This window comes from Dipodomys spectabilis, unplaced genomic scaffold, assembly GCF_019054845.1.
Source record: "Dipodomys spectabilis isolate Male_0828 unplaced genomic scaffold, ASM1905484v1 ptg000394l, whole genome shotgun sequence".
In the NCBI taxonomy this organism is placed as follows: Eukaryota; Metazoa; Chordata; class Mammalia; order Rodentia; family Heteromyidae; genus Dipodomys; species Dipodomys spectabilis.
Genome location: NW_024871071.1, coordinates 1,328,056 through 1,346,211, shown reverse-complemented (window position 1 = coordinate 1,346,211; position 18,156 = coordinate 1,328,056). Strand labels below are relative to the sequence as shown.

General features: G+C 38.8%; 1 protein-coding gene across 1 annotated transcript in view; it reads right to left on the bottom strand.

The window, feature by feature from the left end:
- Positions 1-2,883: 2,883 nt before the first annotated feature.
- Vps35 (VPS35 retromer complex component) overlaps positions 2,884-18,156 on the bottom strand; it is a 40,584-nt gene continuing 25,311 nt past the window's right edge. The window contains exons 9-17 of the mRNA XM_042667362.1: positions 17,964-18,060; positions 17,727-17,875; positions 17,428-17,635; positions 16,869-17,024; positions 12,155-12,277; positions 7,584-7,763; positions 5,210-5,449; positions 4,577-4,720; positions 2,884-3,819 (exon numbers count right to left, since the gene is read on the bottom strand). Of these exons, the coding sequence (XP_042523296.1) occupies positions 3,640-3,819; positions 4,577-4,720; positions 5,210-5,449; positions 7,584-7,763; positions 12,155-12,277; positions 16,869-17,024; positions 17,428-17,635; positions 17,727-17,875; positions 17,964-18,060 (1,477 nt within the window). The 3' untranslated portion in view covers positions 2,884-3,639. The remainder of the gene's footprint in view (positions 3,820-4,576; positions 4,721-5,209; positions 5,450-7,583; positions 7,764-12,154; positions 12,278-16,868; positions 17,025-17,427; positions 17,636-17,726; positions 17,876-17,963; positions 18,061-18,156) is intronic.

Sequence of the window (18,156 nt, the reverse complement as noted above, 5' to 3'; positions counted from 1 at the left end):
TAGATAAAAATAATAAAAACCCCATACTGCATAGTTAATGCAGATAGTTCTAGTTATCTGGTCAATGGGCAAAAAGCAAGCACTTAAGGTCTTCAGCTCCAATCTTTTATTCATTTCTTATTGTTGGAATTTCATGTTCATTTCTTCTTGTTGGATGACTAAACCTGATAATGGTAAAGACGGTAATCCAGCATTTACTCAGTCCTGCCCTGGTCAGCCTCAGGAGCGGATGAATTCTCAGCTAGTGGATCAGCTGCTTTTGTCTCTTTGCCATCTTATGGTTTAGGGTTCTCTAGGCATTTGTATCAGTAAGTGAAATTGAGGCGGTACGTTGAGGTGGCTGCTGACCTTGGGTCTCATCTCAATTATGACCTCTAAAGAGTGAAACAACCCATCGAGGCACAGTTAAAGGCGACAATTTTTTTTTTTAATTTACACTATTTACACCAGAAATGGGGCCTGCAACTACCTTGTCCTGGGCTAGATACCCAGAATCAAGAGCAGCCTCGACCACCAAACCGTGGGAACGCCAATGGGCAGCCCAGACCTATTTATTAGTTGGTCTGCAAACGTCCAAACCTCAGACCTCCAAAGTTTCAAACCTCCAAAGAGTAAGGCTTTTCCTTTTCTTCCTTCCTCCTTCTCTGTAGACCTCTCCACTCTCCACAGGCCTGCCTTGCTCTGCTCCGGGAGGTACCTCTAACAGGCCTCTCTAGAGGAAGGTCCTAAATGGCCTCCAGAGGAGGCTTGCCCGACCCTCCACAGGCCTGCCCTGACCTGCTCTCGCATACTTTCCCCTCCTGCACTTGAGCCACAGCGCCACTTCTGGCTTTTTTCTTTAGGCTTATGTGGTGCTGAGGAATCAAACCCAGGGCCTCATGCATGCAAGGCAAGTGCTCTACCACCGAGCCACCTTCCCAGCCCAGGCACATCATTTCTTAAGTACAAAAGTTGCCTAAAGTGGTATTTTCTAACTTTTCATGTACTCACAGAACCTGGGTTTATTATTCCCATGGTAATCAAATTTTCTTTGCTCTGAATTGAAGTTGTATCCATTATAGTTATAGTGAAATTGTCTAATAGTATGAAGTATTCTGCACTGACTCATGTATAGAGCAAAATGTTTTCCTCCAGTGATACCAGAGGAAACAGTGAACCCAGAGGGTCTGCATATGGCTCCTGTGATATTGATTCTCCATTCAAGTGGGCCAAAAGAAAATGTAGAGCAAGGTGAGAATGGTGGCCAGGTTTTATTCTCAGGCTTTCCTGTTCAAAGACGCAGCAGCAGCAGCAGCAGCAGCAGCAGCAATACACAGCACACTGTTCACAGGCTCATATCTTGTCCACCAGCAGCACCACCACACATGATGTCTCTTTACACATTCCCACTAGACAGAAAGGACATTTGGCAAAATAAGGCAGCACACATGTATATGATTCAAGGTTACTTAAATGTGCTGAACCCACTAATGAAATTGTGGGATTCCAAAGGTGATTTATGTGTTCAAGTTTGAGAAGCATTGATGCAGAGATGTGTATAAACAAAACCAGTTAAGAAAAATGATTTTGTAATGCTCATTATTCTCCTGGGCAGATATTAGAGTTACAGCTGAAAAAACCTGTAATTGGAGTTTAATCTTATATATACTATTCCATATTTTTCTATGGTAAGACTCACCAGTTTATATATTCTTCAGTTTGTAGTAGTATAGGAAAATATTCCATCACCTTTGTGTACATAATTCAGGACAGAAATGACTAAACCTGGCTTTATAAAATATACCAGACAAATATGCTTCTTTCAAACACATTTTATTATTAGAAGTTATTATTTTTATTTATTATTTCCAATGGCCATGAAATGTCTAATAGTTCTTGAATAGGGCTTAAACTCAGGGCCTGAGCTTTTTTGTTCAAGGCTATACTCTATCACTTGAGCCACTTCCAACTTTTTGGAAGTTGGAGGTTCACAGGAGGAAAAGAGTCTCATGTACTTTCTTGCCCAGGCTGGCTTTTACCATGATCCTTAGATCTCAGCCTCCTAGTAGCTAAGCCACCAGCACCTGACTTTTTTTTTTTTTTTGTCAATCATGGGGCTTGAATCTGGGCCTGAGCGCTGTCCCTCAGCTCTTCAGCTCCAAGGCTAGTGCTCTACCACTTGAGCCATATAGCACCACTTCCCATTTTCTGGTGGTTTATCGGAGATGAGAGTAAATTTTGTTAAGACACTAGGCTTTGGGATAGTTACATAGTGGAAAATTAATATGGGTGGAAAGCCTTTAGGGAATTAAGAGAAGTCATCATGCAAAAGTATAATGACTGAAAGCATAGATGGGGACTTGCTCAGTACTTAAAACCAGAGTTGAACAAGTGAATTCCATAAATACGAGAATGTACAAGAGTCCATAAGCACTCTACTAGTTTTAATGCCCATCCTGAGCTTTTTTTCTTTTTTTTTTTGGGGGGGGGGGGCGGGTGTCTGGTCGTGGGGCCTGAACTCTGGGCCTGGGTGCTGTCCCTCAGCTCTTCAGCTCAAGGCTAGCACTCTAGCTCTTGAGCCACAGCGCCACTTCCAGCTTTTTTTTCTTTTTGCTTATGTGGTGCTGAGGAATCGAACCCAGGGCCTCAGGCATGCAAGGCAAGCGCTCTACCACTGAGCCACCTTCCCAGCCCCTGAGCTTTTTTTCTTAAGGCTAAAGAGTTCTACCACCACAGCTCCACTTCTGGCTTTTTGAGGGTAACGGTAAATAGGAATATCATGAAGTTTCCTACCCAGGCTGGCTTCAAACTATGATCCTCAGATGTCAGCCTCCTGAGAAGCTATAATTACAAGCAATAGTCACTGGCATCCAGCTCAGTTAAGACAGTATGAAAAGTCCAAAATTGTTAATAGCAACTTTATTGTTTCACTGGGTGCAAAAAAATCATAATTTTGATTCATTTCCCATTAAATTTACAGTAATGGTTATACATAAATTATATAGACCACAAAATTTTCTATTTTATACTATTTAGAACCAAATTATTTCTGATAAATAGGTCTAGAGGACAACAAAAGTTCTTAATGAATGGCTGAGTCCAAATATGCAAAATATAGCTTCCGCTTTTGACCATGGTGGTTTAAACTTCTCAAACATGCATTATATTCTATTTTTAGGGAAAATGTTACACATGGCCTTATCTTGTGTTTAGGGAAAAGCCCAAGCTCAATCTCACAAACAGTATTCCTTTCCTCTAAATTAATCTCAAAGAGGACTAAAGAACAGAGACAGATACTTTTTAGGGTTAGTATTTCCTGGAAATGAAGAAAATACACAATCAACATTGAAACAAAACAAAAAGCAAGGAGAGTTTCATTAATAACCAAGATAAGTGGATTTTGTTTTTGTTTTTTACAGATCATGGGAGTTTTATAGCAGATCAGTCATGCTACTTGGGGAGATCAGACAGACTTGAACACATACAAAGTGAATGACTTTATTAAGGTCCTGAAGGTGAGTGTCCGGAGGTGCTGGGTAAAACACATCACAAGTAAAAAACGGGAAACCTACCTCAGCATTTCTGAAAGGCACAATCTATAGAAGGGAGACCTAGTTAATAAACCCTTACTGGATGTATGTGGAAAGGAGTATGAGCTGTTTAAAGGACGAGACCTTCATAGATTGGCCCCTCAGATTCTCGTGATTCCTGCCTCAAGCGCAAGTGTTCCAGTGTGTTATGAAAATGTTTGTTAATCTGCTCGGTTTCTTCACTGGACTCTAGATTTGGAAGATCTTCTCTAATCTTTTGGATAAGCTGGTTCAAAACCTGAATAGTTACCTATAAAAGAACATGTATAATTTCATGATCAAGCCTGTATCCCGAAAAGGTAATTCAATGTACTATAAGAATATATATGACTCTCACCAACTATCTGAGTAATTATGAAAAAGGAAAAAGGAGAACATGCTACCTTGTGCAACAACTCCTGGCTATTTATTATGCAAAATAAAAACACCTTGAAAACAGAAAAGCAAGGTTGAGGATTTAGTTAAGTAGAAGAGCACTTGCCTAGCAAGTACTAGGCCCTGAGTTTGGTCCTAAGCACCACAAAAAAATAAAATAAAAAAGCAGAGTACTATGAATCAGTAAAAGAAAAATAAAATGGGCCGGGTGTCAGTGGCTCACGCTTGTAAGCTTAGCTACTCAGGAGGCTGAGATATGAGGATTGTGATTCAAAGCCAGACTAGATTGGAAAGTCGATGAGACTCTTATCTCCTATTAACCACCAGAAAACCTGAAGTGGCACTATGGCTCAAGTGGCAACACACTTGAACTGAAGAGCTGAGGGACAGCACCCAGGCCCAGAGATCAAACCCAATGACCAACAAAAAAAAAAAGAAAAAAAATTGATTCAAGATACATCTCTGCCGACAGAAGGACTGTAAACTATGAATGAAAAAAGCCAGCAGGTAAAATGCAAACTCTGACTTTCACAGACAAAATGAAGCTACCCAGCAATAAACTTTTGTATACATTAAATCTTCTAGGGCAGAAAGGGAAAATGTTAACTAATGACACTTCCTAATTCACTTACCGCATCATTTTCCTTTTCATAAAAATAGATGTATCTATTCAGAATTTCTATAAAAAGCTGCACTTGTAGAGAGGGGTCCATGCACTGATTTGCTATTTTTAGAGCTTTCTTTAAGCATTCCATTACCCTCTTGCCTCCATGAAGCTAAGATAAAAAGAAAGAGATTAATAAACCATGTATGTCTCATTTTCACAAAACACAATGCTACAGTACTCTTTCATCAGCTTCCAAGATACTGTGCATTCTTCCTTTTAAAAAAGCAAAAGAATAAAGTTGACCCTTAGCATCTTAAGATCTCAGAAGTCTGACACTGAGCATGCTCAGGACATAGAGTTCTGTGCCAGACTTTGGATATTTGTAGGTCCATTTTTCCCATAATGCTTCCTAACTTCCACTAAAAATATGCTGCCTTTCAGCAAACATAAAACTTTCACTTGATCACTTCAAGTGAGCGCATTATGTGCCCTTTTTGGCTCGAGATTTACCACAGGAAGATGCTCCACACATTATTCTCTAGTCACTTCTTTTAACAAAACAAAGCAAATAACTTCATCCACTTTCTAAGTACCTCAAATATTTCACTCCAGAGCATGATTTCCCAGCAAACAATTCTGCAATTGGTAATGACCTTACCTCCTCCCCATTTTTATCTGTGTTTCTGCCAGACCAGAAAAGATGTGCACAAGTGCTCACAGCTCGGCCCTGATCAGGTTTTTTCAGAAGTTTGGATGCAGCGAGTGCACACTGAGTCCTCAATGGTTCATGGTTCTCTTCACTGAAGCACTTCATCCTCTCAAAAGTACCAATGATCAAAGTTATGGCAGCCAGCTGTGCTTTTGAATCACTGATTTCATCTTCATACACAGAAAATGCCTAGTTAAAACAAAGCAAAAGATTCTTCAAGTCAAGCATTTTCCAAAATTCTTTTTTTTCCTGTGAGGGTTATTTTTTCTTTTTTAAAAAATAATTTTATGATCTCAAAATAGTTGTGCAAAAGGGTTTCAACATGTCAATTTATGTGTCCAAGACAAAGAGTATGAAATCAGAAAACAGTGACCACAGGGAATAAACCAGAAGAGAAAAAAAGAAAGACAAAAGAAATAACTGCAAACAGTACACTAAAAAAAAAAAAAAAAAAAAAGAGGGAAAAAACCCCACAAAACCACCACAACAAAAATCCCTTGTTTCCATATCATGGAGACCATTTCGATTAGCATTATTTTATATGGTCATATGTACATAGTTACTGGACTACTGTGAACCTATGCTACGACTATCCTAAACTAACTATTACAAATGAGGGAAACCATGGAGCCTATGTTTCTTTGGAGCTGACTAACTTTACTTAATATGATTTTTTCCAAGTCTTTCCCTCTCCTTACAAAAGGAGCGATGTCATTCTTTCTGACGGAAGCACTGAATTCCACTGTGCTTATATACCACATCCATTCTCTATGAGGGGCATCTGGGTTGATTCCATATCTTAGCTGTGGTAAATAATGCTACAATGAACATGGTTGTGCTAGTAGCTTTAGTATAGCCTTGTTTGTGATCATCTGAGTAAACGTCTAGGAGTGGGAGTGTTGGGTCACAGGTAGCTCTGTTTAGTCTTTTGAGAAACTTCCATACAGCTTTCCAGACTGGCTCAAGCAGCTTACATTCCCATCAACAGTGTAGTAGCGTTCCCTTTTGGCCACATTCCCACCAGCATCTGTTGTTTTCTTTCTTTTTTTTTTTTGAGGGGGGGGGAGGGGTGTCCGGTCGTGGGGCCTGAACTCTGGGCCTGGGCGCTGTCCCTCAGCTCTTCAGCTCAAGGCTAGCACTCTACCACTTGAGCCACAGCGCCACTTCCGGCTTTTTTCTTTTTGCTTATGTGGTGCTGAAGAATCGAACCCAGGGCCTCAGGCATGCAAGGCAAGCACTCTACCAATGAGCCACCTTCCCAGCCCCGCATCTGTTTTCTTGAAAATGGCCATTCTAACTGGGACGAGGTAGAATCTCAATATCGTTTTGATTTGCATTTCTCTTTTTTTTCCAGAGCTGAGGACCAAACCCAGGGCCTTGTGCTTGCTGGCTAAACCCCCAGCCCCTGATTTGCATTTTTTTTATGGCTAGAGATATTGAAAATTTCTTCATGTGTATATTGGCCATTTTTATATCCTCTTCAGAGAAGTCTCTTAGATTCTTTAGCCCACTTATTAATGTGGTGGTTGTTTCTTTGAGGATTTGCTTTTTTTGGAGGGGAAAGGGTGCTTTTTTGATGTTGTTGGTCATGAGGCTTGAACTTGGCCTGGGCTGTATCCCTCAGCTCTTCAGCTCAAGGCTAGCCCTCTACCACTTGAACTACAGCGCCGCTTCAGGTTTTCTGGTGGTTTATTTTTATTTTTTATTTTTTGTCAGTCCTGGGGCTTGAACTCTGGGCCTGGGTGCTCTCTTTCAGCTCTTCAGCTCAAGGATAGCACTCTACCACTTGAGCCACAGCACCACTAATGGCTTTCTTCTGCTTATGTGGTGCTGAGGAATCGAACCCAAGGCCTCACGAATGCAAGGCAAGCGCACTACCACTGAGCCACCTTCCCAGCCCATCTGGAAGTTTATTGAAGATAAGAGTCTTATGGACTTTCCTGCCAAGGCTGGCTTTGAACTGCCATCCTCAGACCTCAGCCTCCTGATTAGGATTATAGGCATGCGCCACCGGTGCCCGACTTAGGGGGGTGGGGTCAGTTATCTTTTTGAGGTCTAAGTATATTTTAGATATGAGGCCCCAGTCTGTTGTATAGCTGGTGAAGATCTTCTCCCAATCTATAGGCTATTTACCTTGCTAGCTACGTCCTTTGCCATGCAGAAGCTCTGCAGATTAATGCAAGAAATAGAAGGATAATATGAAGAGGTCCTAAGATGGTGAGAAATCAATAGTTATCCCATCAGGAAGTAAAAGATTAAAACCATGTATATTACCATAGCAACTATAAACAAGGGACTCTTGGAAAGGAGAGCAGGTCCTCACCTGGGACATAAATTCATATGCTACTGTTTCATGATTTTCAAAACCAATTTCTCCAGCAGCTAGTGCTCCTTGAAGAAAAAGTCTTAGAGGTAATTCTGCCAGCTCTGCTTTAATTAAAGCACTGATAGTCTGGTGAGCAAATGAAAAGATCTTCTGGCATTTCTTTTCCCATTTGTCATCCTATAAGAAAAAATTATTTTAGATTACCTTAAGTTCAAGATTAACTTGCTCAAGAATATTCATTCTACTTAAAATTCTAATAGAACCAAACAGCAAAAGCAGTGAAGTTGAGCTCACAGTTTCCTGTTATTTTCCTTTTCTGTCTCATTTATGGTGCACACAAGTACATCAGTAGAATGTCTTCTCAAAACCCATTTGAGGCTGGCTGCTGCCTTTGCAATTTATATATATTCGATTGTTTTTCCTGATAAGAAAACAACACACCCCTAATTTTTGGAGAAAAATAGCAAAATATACAAAAAAATTTTTAAAATTAAATCACCCCTAAATCTGCCACTAACAATAATCACTGGTAACACTGTGATATTGATGTCTTCCTTTCTGCTTCCCTTATATATAAATGTAGTCAAGATCTTTGTGTGTGTGTGTGTGTGTGTGTGTGTGTGTGTGTGTGTGTGTGTGTGAGTGAGTGAGAGAGAGAGAAAGAGAGAGAGAGAGAGAGAGAGAGAGAGAGAGAGAGAGAGAGAGAGAGAGAGAGAGAGCTGTGGGGCTTGAACTCAAGGCTTGAGTGCTGTCTTTCAGCTCTTTTGCTCAAGATTGGTTCTCTACCATTTTGAGCCACAATACCACTTCCAGTTTTTTAAAAGTTAATTGGAAATACAAGTCTCAGAGGAATTTTCTGCATAGATTGGCTTCAAACTGCAATCCTCAGATCTCAGCCTCCTGAGTAGCTAGGATTATAGGCATAAGCCACTGGTGCCTGGCTTGACCAAGATCTTTGTGTATGATTTTGTTTTATACTTTAGAAAAGCTAACTAGAGCCAGGTGTTGATGGCTCCTGCCTATAATCCTAGCTACTCAGGAGTCTGAGATTTGAGGATCACGGTTCAAAACCAGTCCCAGCAGGAAAGCCTGTGAGACTCTTATCTCCAATAAACCACTAGAAAACGGGAAGTGGATTTTCACAATAAAAAAAAAACAAACAAAAAAAAAGGGGCTGGGAAGGTGGCTCAGTGGTAGAGCGCTTGCCTTGCATGCCTGAGGCCCTGGGTTCGATTCCTCAGCACCACATAAGGGGCTGTGGCTCAAGTGGTAGAGTGCTAGCCTTGAGCTGAAGAGCTGAGGGACAGTGCCCAGGCCCAGAATTCAGGCCCCACAACTGACAAAAACAAAACAACCCTGATTATATTAATTTTAATAAATTATGTAATTATATGTACTGTAATATAAAGGCTTGTATTATATTTTCAGCTTTTTACTTTACTTCTTAATTTCTTTTTTTTTTTTTTTTTTTTTTTTTTTAATTTAACTTCTTAATTTCTATTTGGAGTTTTTGTTTATTTTGTCTCTATAGTAAACAATTTAAAATAAGTTAGATTTTTTTTTTAGTTCTCTTTCCCATGTGCTCCTAATCCTAGGTCCTATGACAGTAGTGCTTGTGTATTGGTTTGTTTGAAGAAAAAACTATCCATAAGTCAATCCCTAGAATTTTAGAAGCAGCTCTGTGTGATCAAGTTAGGATTCAAGAGATTCTTATGCTATTTTGCAACCTTTGGAAATCATGTCATCCATTCCTTTTTGGCTGTTTTGTAATGCCAACGGATAGGTTTCAGGCCGTTAGAGTTAAGGGAAATAGAATCTTCAGTTTGTGGTGCCTTTGTAGATTTCTTGGGAGGAGGAGTTGATTTGTGTTTATGCATATTTCCTTCATGGGTATTTGTACACTTAAAGATATTTTCCTACTTAGCAGCCTCTTCATGTACAATAAAACATTGTAAAAAGATTAAAAAAAAAAGAACAGCGGAATAATTGGGCTTCCTAAAAAAAACAAACAAAAAAACAATATAGCTATATTTTGCCAGAAATGTAGAAACCACATTTCTAACACTTAAGGATGAATTGGCACGATACCACTGCTTTTGCTGATATTAACCTGAAGATTTATTGTAATTACTAGTAAAATTAAACATTTTACTATGTTCAACCACCCAAATTTCTCTCTGTAAAACAATCAGTTCTCTTTATTTTTAAAAGTTGATAATGATCATAGATTTAAGAATTAAACGCAACAATCCAAGTAATATGGCTCTTGGTTCAATGTGTGGCACACAGTAAGTTTTAGCTGCTGTTTTGTCTTGACTTTTTTCTTTTATTTTGCTCAATTTTCTCATCTTACTACTGAAAGTTTATACTCCCTGGCAACCACCCATCTACTCTCTTCTACAAATTTGATACTTTTAGATTCAACATGCAAATGAGCTTTTTTTTGTTGTTAGTTGTGGGGTTTGAACTCTGGATCTGGGCACTGCCCTGAGCTCTTCAACTCAAGATGAGTGCTCTACCACTTGAGCCACAGTGTCACTTCCAGTTTTCTGGTGGTTAATTGGAGATAAGAGTCTCATAGGCTTTCCTGCCCAGGCTGGCTTTGAACTGTAATCCTCAGATCTCAGTCTCTTTAGTAGCTAGGATTACAGGTGTAAGCCACCTGCGGATGGTTTTGAGAGTATCTGGCCAATTTTACATATTATAGTGTTCTCTACATTCATCTATATTGTCACAGACAGTGGGATTTCTCTCACTTTTAGGGTGGAATATTTCATTGTGCACATATTATGTATACACACCATAAATTCATTACTTTTCTACTGATGAACACTCAAGTTTACATGGCCATTTTAATTCATGTGAACATGTGAATACTGTTGATTAGTAATACTGAATACCTTATATACATGTCAGCAGTTTACCTATCTATCTTCTTTGGAAAAATTCCTACTCAGGTTTTTTTGGGCCATTTTTAAGTCAAATTACTTGTTTTCTTGCTATTGAGTTCCTTAACTACTTTGGATATTAACCCCTTCTCAGACATATGATTTACAAGTATTTTCTCCCACTTATTAGGTGATATTTATTATTGACTGCACCCTTGTATACAAAACCTTTTTAGTTTTGGGTTTGTTTTTTTTTGGGGCCCAGTCATGGGGCCTGAACTCTGGGCCTGGGCGCTGTCCCTCAGCTCTTCAGCTCAAGGCTAGCATTCTACCACTTGAGCCACAGCGCCACTTCTGGCTTTTTTCTTTTTGCTTATGTGGTGCTAAGGAATCGAACCCAGGGCCTCAGGCATGCAAGGTAAGCGCTCTACCACTGAGCCACCATCCCAGCCCACCTTTTTAGTTTTTTGTTTTTTTGGGGCCGGTCGTGGGGCCCGAACTCTGGGCCTGGGCGCTGTCCCTCAGCATTTCAGCTCAAGGCTAGCACTCTACCACTTGAGCCACAGCGCCACTTCTGGCTTTTTTCTTATGTGGTGCTGAGGAATCGAACCCAGGGCCTCAGGCATGCAAGGCAAGCGCTCTACCACTAAGCCACCTTCCCAGCCCCCACCTTTTTAGTTTTATACAATCCATTTGCTTATTTTTTCTTTTACTTTTGGTGTCACACCCAAAAACTCATTGCCAAGACCAATGTCGTGGCAATTCCCTTGGGAGTTTTATGCTCTCAGATCTTTTTTAATTCTTATCTCCATTTTGAGTTATTTTTTGTATATAAGATAAAGGCCTAATACTATTTTTTGGGAATAAGGACATCCAATTTGCCAAACACCATTTATTAAAGAAACTATCCTTCTCAAAATATCATATATTCTTTGTATTCTACTTAGTATTAAGATTGGTTAATTGTGTGTGCATGGATTTATTTCTAGACTCCATTCTGTTCTATTGTTCTATGTGGTTTTTTTTAAAATATCAGTACCATACCATTTTGATTAGTATAATTTTGTAATATGTTCTAGGTTTTATTAGTACAGCCACAAATTGGTGAGAAACATTGGATGAAATCTGTCCTAATAAAGACTGGCCAAAATATGCTGTTCATATTAGTAAGATTTCTGAATAAATCTTATTTTCTCCATTATTAGGAAGTTTACTAACATAAACCTGGCTGTCCAACTTTCACATACATGAGTATTTTCTTCAAAATGAACTTCTGAAGATTTTAGCAATGAAATAAACTCAGAAACATTATATATAATTCATGACATTATTCAATTACATGCTTTTATAGATATGTGATTATATGATACAGCTCTTTCATTAGGCAAAGTTAACTCAATTTAGAACCTAGAAAAAGCCTTAGCATAAATTTAAATTGCTTTTCTAAGTGTTTTATGTAATTCATAGGCTTGTTTATGATTTATGAACATCACTGTTAGGAATTATTAAAACAAGATGGATGAGAAACTAAGAGTTACTAAAAATAGGATTTTATTATATTATCATCTATCTATATAGATATATCTATAGATATATAATAGAAATTCTCTATTAATAACATACACACAGTGAGGATAAAGGGGGAAAAAATGTAGTGATATAGTTAAAAAGTAAACCCACCACTTTAGAATTCTCTTTGTATCGAAAAGCCAGCTGGTAAGCTGCAAATACCAAAGGTGGTAGTGTGAAGCGAATCCGCTGATTTCCACCAGCTCCAAAATGCTTTCGTGCTGTGTTTAAAATCTGACAACAAAAATTTTAATTTTATAAATTAGTAATCTTTAAAACCAAATAAGGGTTCTGATCATCAATCACTACTACTACCATTTTGTCAATACATACAGTATACTAGACTTTATGATGGCAGGCCCTTTAACGTATTTCTTGGTTACCGTTTTTACAATTGTTCTAGAAACAGATAGTGACCCCATTTCACAAATGGAGAAGTCCCAGGTTCAGTGAGGTCGTTATAACTAGCTCTAAGTAGCTAGTTAGGAGCAGGGATATATTTGTTACATATACACATAAGGATAAAGAATTAAAGCTCTATACTGGATGCTGATGGCTCACACTTGTAATCCTAGATACTCAGAAGGCAGAAATAAGGACTGAAGTTTGTAGCCAGCCCTGGGCAGGCAAATCCATGGGATTCTTATCTCTAATTAACCAGCAAAAAACTAGAACTGAAAGTGTGGTAGTGCATCAGTCTGGAAGGGAAAGCTAAGCCAGAGCATAAGACCCAAAGTTCTGCATAAGTTCCAGTATTGGCATTAAAAAAAATAAAATGAATGAATGAATGAGTGAATTCAGGGTCTGAAGTAAGATAGCCTTACATTTTATATTTAAAAGTAGATTCTAGGGCTGGGAAGGTGGCTCAGTGGTAGAGCGCTTGCCTTGCATACATGAGGCCCTGGGTTCAATTCCTCAGCACCACATAAGCAAAAAGAAAAAAGCCAGAAGTGATAGAGCACTAGCCTTGAGCTGAAGAGCTGAGGGACAGCGCCCAGGCCCAGAGTTCAGGCCCCACGACTGGACCCCCACCCCCAAAAAAAAGTAGATTCTAGGGCTGGGAATGTGGCTTAGTGGTAGAGTGCTTGTCTAACAGCATGCATGAAGCCCTGGGTTTGATTCCTCAATACCACATACACACAAAAAAGCTGGAAGAAGTGCTGTGGCTCTAGTGGTAGAGTGCTAGCCTTAACACAAATGAAACTCAGGGACAGTGCTGAGGCCTTAAGTTCAAGCCCCAGAACTGGCAAAAAAAAAAAAAAAAAAAAGCAGATTCTAGTACTTTCTACCTGTGTGATCCTGGATAAATGTGCCCCAAGTATTTCCAGGCCTAGCTGGAAAACCAAGTAATTAATGTGAACTGTAATCAGAACCTGACCCAGGCATGTGCTCAGAATATATTGGCTATGATGTAAAAACAACTATATGCATATTGATGGTAAATCATATTCCTACTTCAGAAAATATTAAGCCTATTTAAATTGGGAAAAATACCAATACAACTTAAAAGATGTACTGTAAAAGAAATGTGTAGATGTATCAGAAAAAAGCAGTTCCTCTTGTTTTTTTGTTTGTTTTTTTTTTGCCAGTCCTGAGGCTTGAACTTAGGGCCTGGGCACTGTCTCTAGGCTTCTTTTGCTCAAGGCTAGTGCTCTACCACTTGAGCTACAGTGCCACTTCTAGCTTTTTCTGTTTATGTGGTACTGAGGAATTGTACACAGCACTTCATACATGCTAGGCAAGGATTCTACCATTAAGCCACATTTCCAGCCCTCTAGTATTATTTTTTAAGGAGTTGTATAAAGAGGTAACAATTTTATAAGTCAGGTATGAGTACAATGCTTCTTAGGCATTTTTACCCTCTCCTCTTACAAAACATTTTTTAATATACAAAATAAGGAATAACATTCAAGTTTTATGAATTTCTCTGATATAATGGATGGGTAATTTCATTCCCTCTTACAACAGAATGAATTATTATATTCTTAAATGTACATAGGCATAACCAATCAGCCATTTTCTACTTAGAAAGTTGTATACTGGCTGGGCACTGGTGGGTCATGCCTTTAATCCTATATACTCAGAAAGCTGAGATAAGAAAGTCTAGGAAACTCTAATCTTCAAGTGACCATTAAAAAGTCAGAAGTGGAGCTGTGGCTCAAGTGGTAGAGTGCTAGCCTTGAGCAATAAAGCACAGGGACAGCATCCAGGCCCTGAGTTCCCTAGGACTGGCACATGCATGCACGTGTACACATGCACACATACACACACAATTGTGTATCTACTATGTGTGATATGAAACAAGATGAAAACATACCTCACACAGAAACATAAGGAATCATTTTAAAATAATGGAATAGTTACTATATGTGCGCAGAACACACTGTTCAATATTCATCCCTAAGAAAAGTCAAAAGCTATTACACTGGGTGCAGGTAATGACTAGACTTCTAGCCACTCTAGAGGTTGAGCTCTGAGAATCACAGTTGAAGCCAGCCCAGGCAGGCAAATCCTTGAGACTCCAATTAACCAGTAAAGAACTGGAACTCGAAGTGTGGTTCAAGTGCCAGCTTTGGGCAAAAAGACTGACAGCACCAAGACCCTGAGTTCACATATGTGCATGTAGACATAGACGTAGATGTAGACATAGACACAGACACACACACACACAGACACACACACGACTAAGACACTAGCAACTGAAATCAGCCTCTTATTCTAAGCCAACTATGAATAAGTACAAGAATGTGAACTATGGGCAGGAAATGTAGCTTAGTGGTAGAATGCTTGCCTAGTGCATGCATGAAGCCCTGGGTTTGATTTCTCATTACCACATAAACAGAAAAAGCCAGAAGTGCTGTGGCTCAAGTGGTAGAATTCTAGGCTTGAGCAAAAAGGAGCTCAGGGACAGTGTCCAAGCCTTGAGTTCAAACCCTACGACTGGCAAAAAAAAACAAAAAAGAATGTGAACTATGACATGCCCAAGAGGAGACAATTATGATCCATTCTCAAATAATTTCATTTCTCAAATGATCCCTTTTTCATTATAGTAGCCTAACAACTATGGTTAGCTACTTTGTACTAACAGTAACTAGAGTCAGACATGCTACTTTACACTAAAATAAAAGATTCATGATTTGTTGTTGTGTCCTGCTTGGGCAACTTATTTTATTCACTTCACAAAGATTAACTGAGGACTAATGGTAACTGAGGACTGATTTGTCTTTATCAGGAAATAAGGACTAAGGAAAAGGCAACTCAATTTTAAAGTTCTTAACGCACTTTCAATGTAACAAATACAACTTGGAAAAATAAAGGAAATTGATTATCAAGTTTGTATTTCTTTTACAGTTTATTATTAAAAGAAGTTTAATATAGAGTAATTATAGGATACCACCTAAAGACCAGTTTTTCTGGAACTCTCACAAAGTTTAAAAAGCAACAACAACAAAAACAATCCCAAACCATAGTATCTAACTTGTTTCTCATAAGATCCAAAAGTTTACAGTTATTCATTTATATAAAAGTCCTGGGCTGGGCACCAGTGGCTCATGCCTGTACCTACTACCTACTCAGAAGGCTGAGATCTGAGGATCACAGTTCAGGCAGAAAAGTCTGTGAGATTCTTATCTCCAATAAACTACTCAGAAAAGCTGGAGGTGGTGCTCAAGTGGTAGAGTGCTACCCTTGACCAAAAAGAGGCTCAGGAATAGTGCCCAGTCTCTGAGTACAAGCCCCAAGATTGGCAAAAGATAAAATAAAAGGCCTGGAGTTGGGCTCATACCTGTGATTCTAGCTACTCAAGGGGCTGAGATCCAGAAGCCAGTCAAGGCAGAAAAACCCACAAGATTCCATCCTCAAAATAACCAACTGTTGAAAATAAACTATAGAATTTGTGGGCAGGGATTGTAGGGAAAAACTGGGAGAAAGCAAAAGGGTGACATTGTCTAAAAGGAAATATATTATTACCTGACTTATGTAACTGTAAGCCCTTTGCACATTGCCTTTATAATAATACAAAAATAAGAACTGAAAAAATAACTAGCAAAAAGAAGGGGTAGCAGTTCTGCTTGAGTTCTAGAGTACCAACAAAGTAAGCAAGCAGACCAAGTACAAAACTGTAATTTCAAGACTCTAGTACCAATTTTTTTTTTTTTTTTTGGGTCCGGTTGTGGGGCCTGAACTCTGGGCCTGGGCGCTGTCCCTCATCTCTTCAGCTCAAGGCTGGCGCTCTACCACTTGAGCCACAGTGCCACTTCCGGCTTTTTTCTTTTTGCTTATGTGGTGCTGAGGAATCGAGCCCAGGGTCTCAGGCATGCAAGGCTCTACCACTGAGCCACCTTCCCAGCCCTCTTGTACCAATTTAAAGAAAAGAACACTCGTGGCTCATAACTATAATAATAGCTATTGGGAAACTAAGATCAGGAGGATCACCACTGAAGCCAATGTGGGCATACATGCAAGGCTCCTTTTCAATCAAAAGACTCCATCTCAACAGAAGTGAGAATGGTAGCACATTCCTACCTAGGAAGTAGGACTTTAAGTCAGAAATAACTAGTGCAGAGAGGAGTGAAAACATGACTCAGCAGTAAAACCCAGCTGGTAGAGGCACATGCTTGTAATCCTAGCACTCAGGAAGCTGAGGCAGGAGCATCAAATTCAAGGCCAACCTTGTTTCATAACACCACCCTCCTCAAAAAAAAAAAAAAAAAGAAGTAAAACCTCACAGATGCCATGAATATTTAATTCAGTTGAAATTTAATTAAATTGTTAATTAAATTAATTGTTAGGACCTGGCAAAGGGTTACAGTGAGTTAACACATACCAAATACTGCTGATCAGGGTCATCAGATCGCAGAAGATGAATGAATCGGCCCACAAGGCTCTGCTCATCAGCAAAGTCTTCTGGATCAGGATCTTCTATAGGTTGATCTGGCTGATCTTGTATCAATGTGGATACCAAATTCATTATGGAGTCCACCTGCATTATGAGAAAAACAAGAAATCCACTAAAGTTAAACCATCAGCATATAACAGCTGTCAAAACTTAAAATTGTTTCTGTGTAAAGTTACAAAGAAATATCAGTAAAATAATTTGTAAAAATGTTGCTACTTGATTGTCAAGACACACATATATGGCGACATGTGGAAAGAGATGCTCCTAACATTAATCAACCCCGGTTAATAAAAACTCTTTGTGGTGGAATCAGAGGTGATATATCTGCATATATTTCAAATTTTCTAATTTATATAATGAATAAGCTATCTGAAACATCTTTTAGATTAAATGACACTTCCTGCTTTCTCACATGTCTAAATCTCAAGGTCTAAGATAGTAACTACATTTTCTGTTTCTCTAAAATAAAATATTGGTATTATCTTACCTGGTCTTGAGAGACAATTTCTGTGTTATAATCTAGAACATTACTCAGCACATAACAACTCATGCTCTTTCTGGACTCATAGTCAAAATACTCAAAGAGTGGGTGAAAATGTTTTAATTTTAAGACTGTTAAGATATTGTTATAAGTATCAACAGGTATCTTCAAAAGTCTGGTGAGCTCCTTTGAAACTGCACTACTGGTAGCAATACTATAAAAAGAAAAAGAGCAATTAAGAAAAACAAATCCAGGACAAAAAAATTACTTTATAAAGATTTTCACAAGAATGTCACCTAACTTACTGTTCAAGGTTGAGCTTATTGAATATCTCCACTGTTGTTTCTAGAACTTTATCAACATAGTCGACACGATCTGGGTAACATTTCATTGCAAGATTAATTAGAGAGACTTGTAAAGACACAACATCCTCTGATGGCATATCTTGTCTAGACTGAAAATTTGAGAAAACCATACATTTTATTAATTTGCAACAGAGATATTTAAAAGTTTTGAGAACTTAGGAGAAATGCTATACAAACCTGTATCACTGTAGCCACCTGTTGTGAAAATATGTCAAAAAGTTTAATATCAGCTGGGATTCCAGGTCCATCTTCACGATGAGCAAATAAAGCTAATCTAAAAAAGAAAACAACTTTTATTTTAAAAGATATAGGAGCCGGGCGCTGGTGGCTCACGCCTGTAATCCTAGCTACTCAGGAGGCTGAGATCTGA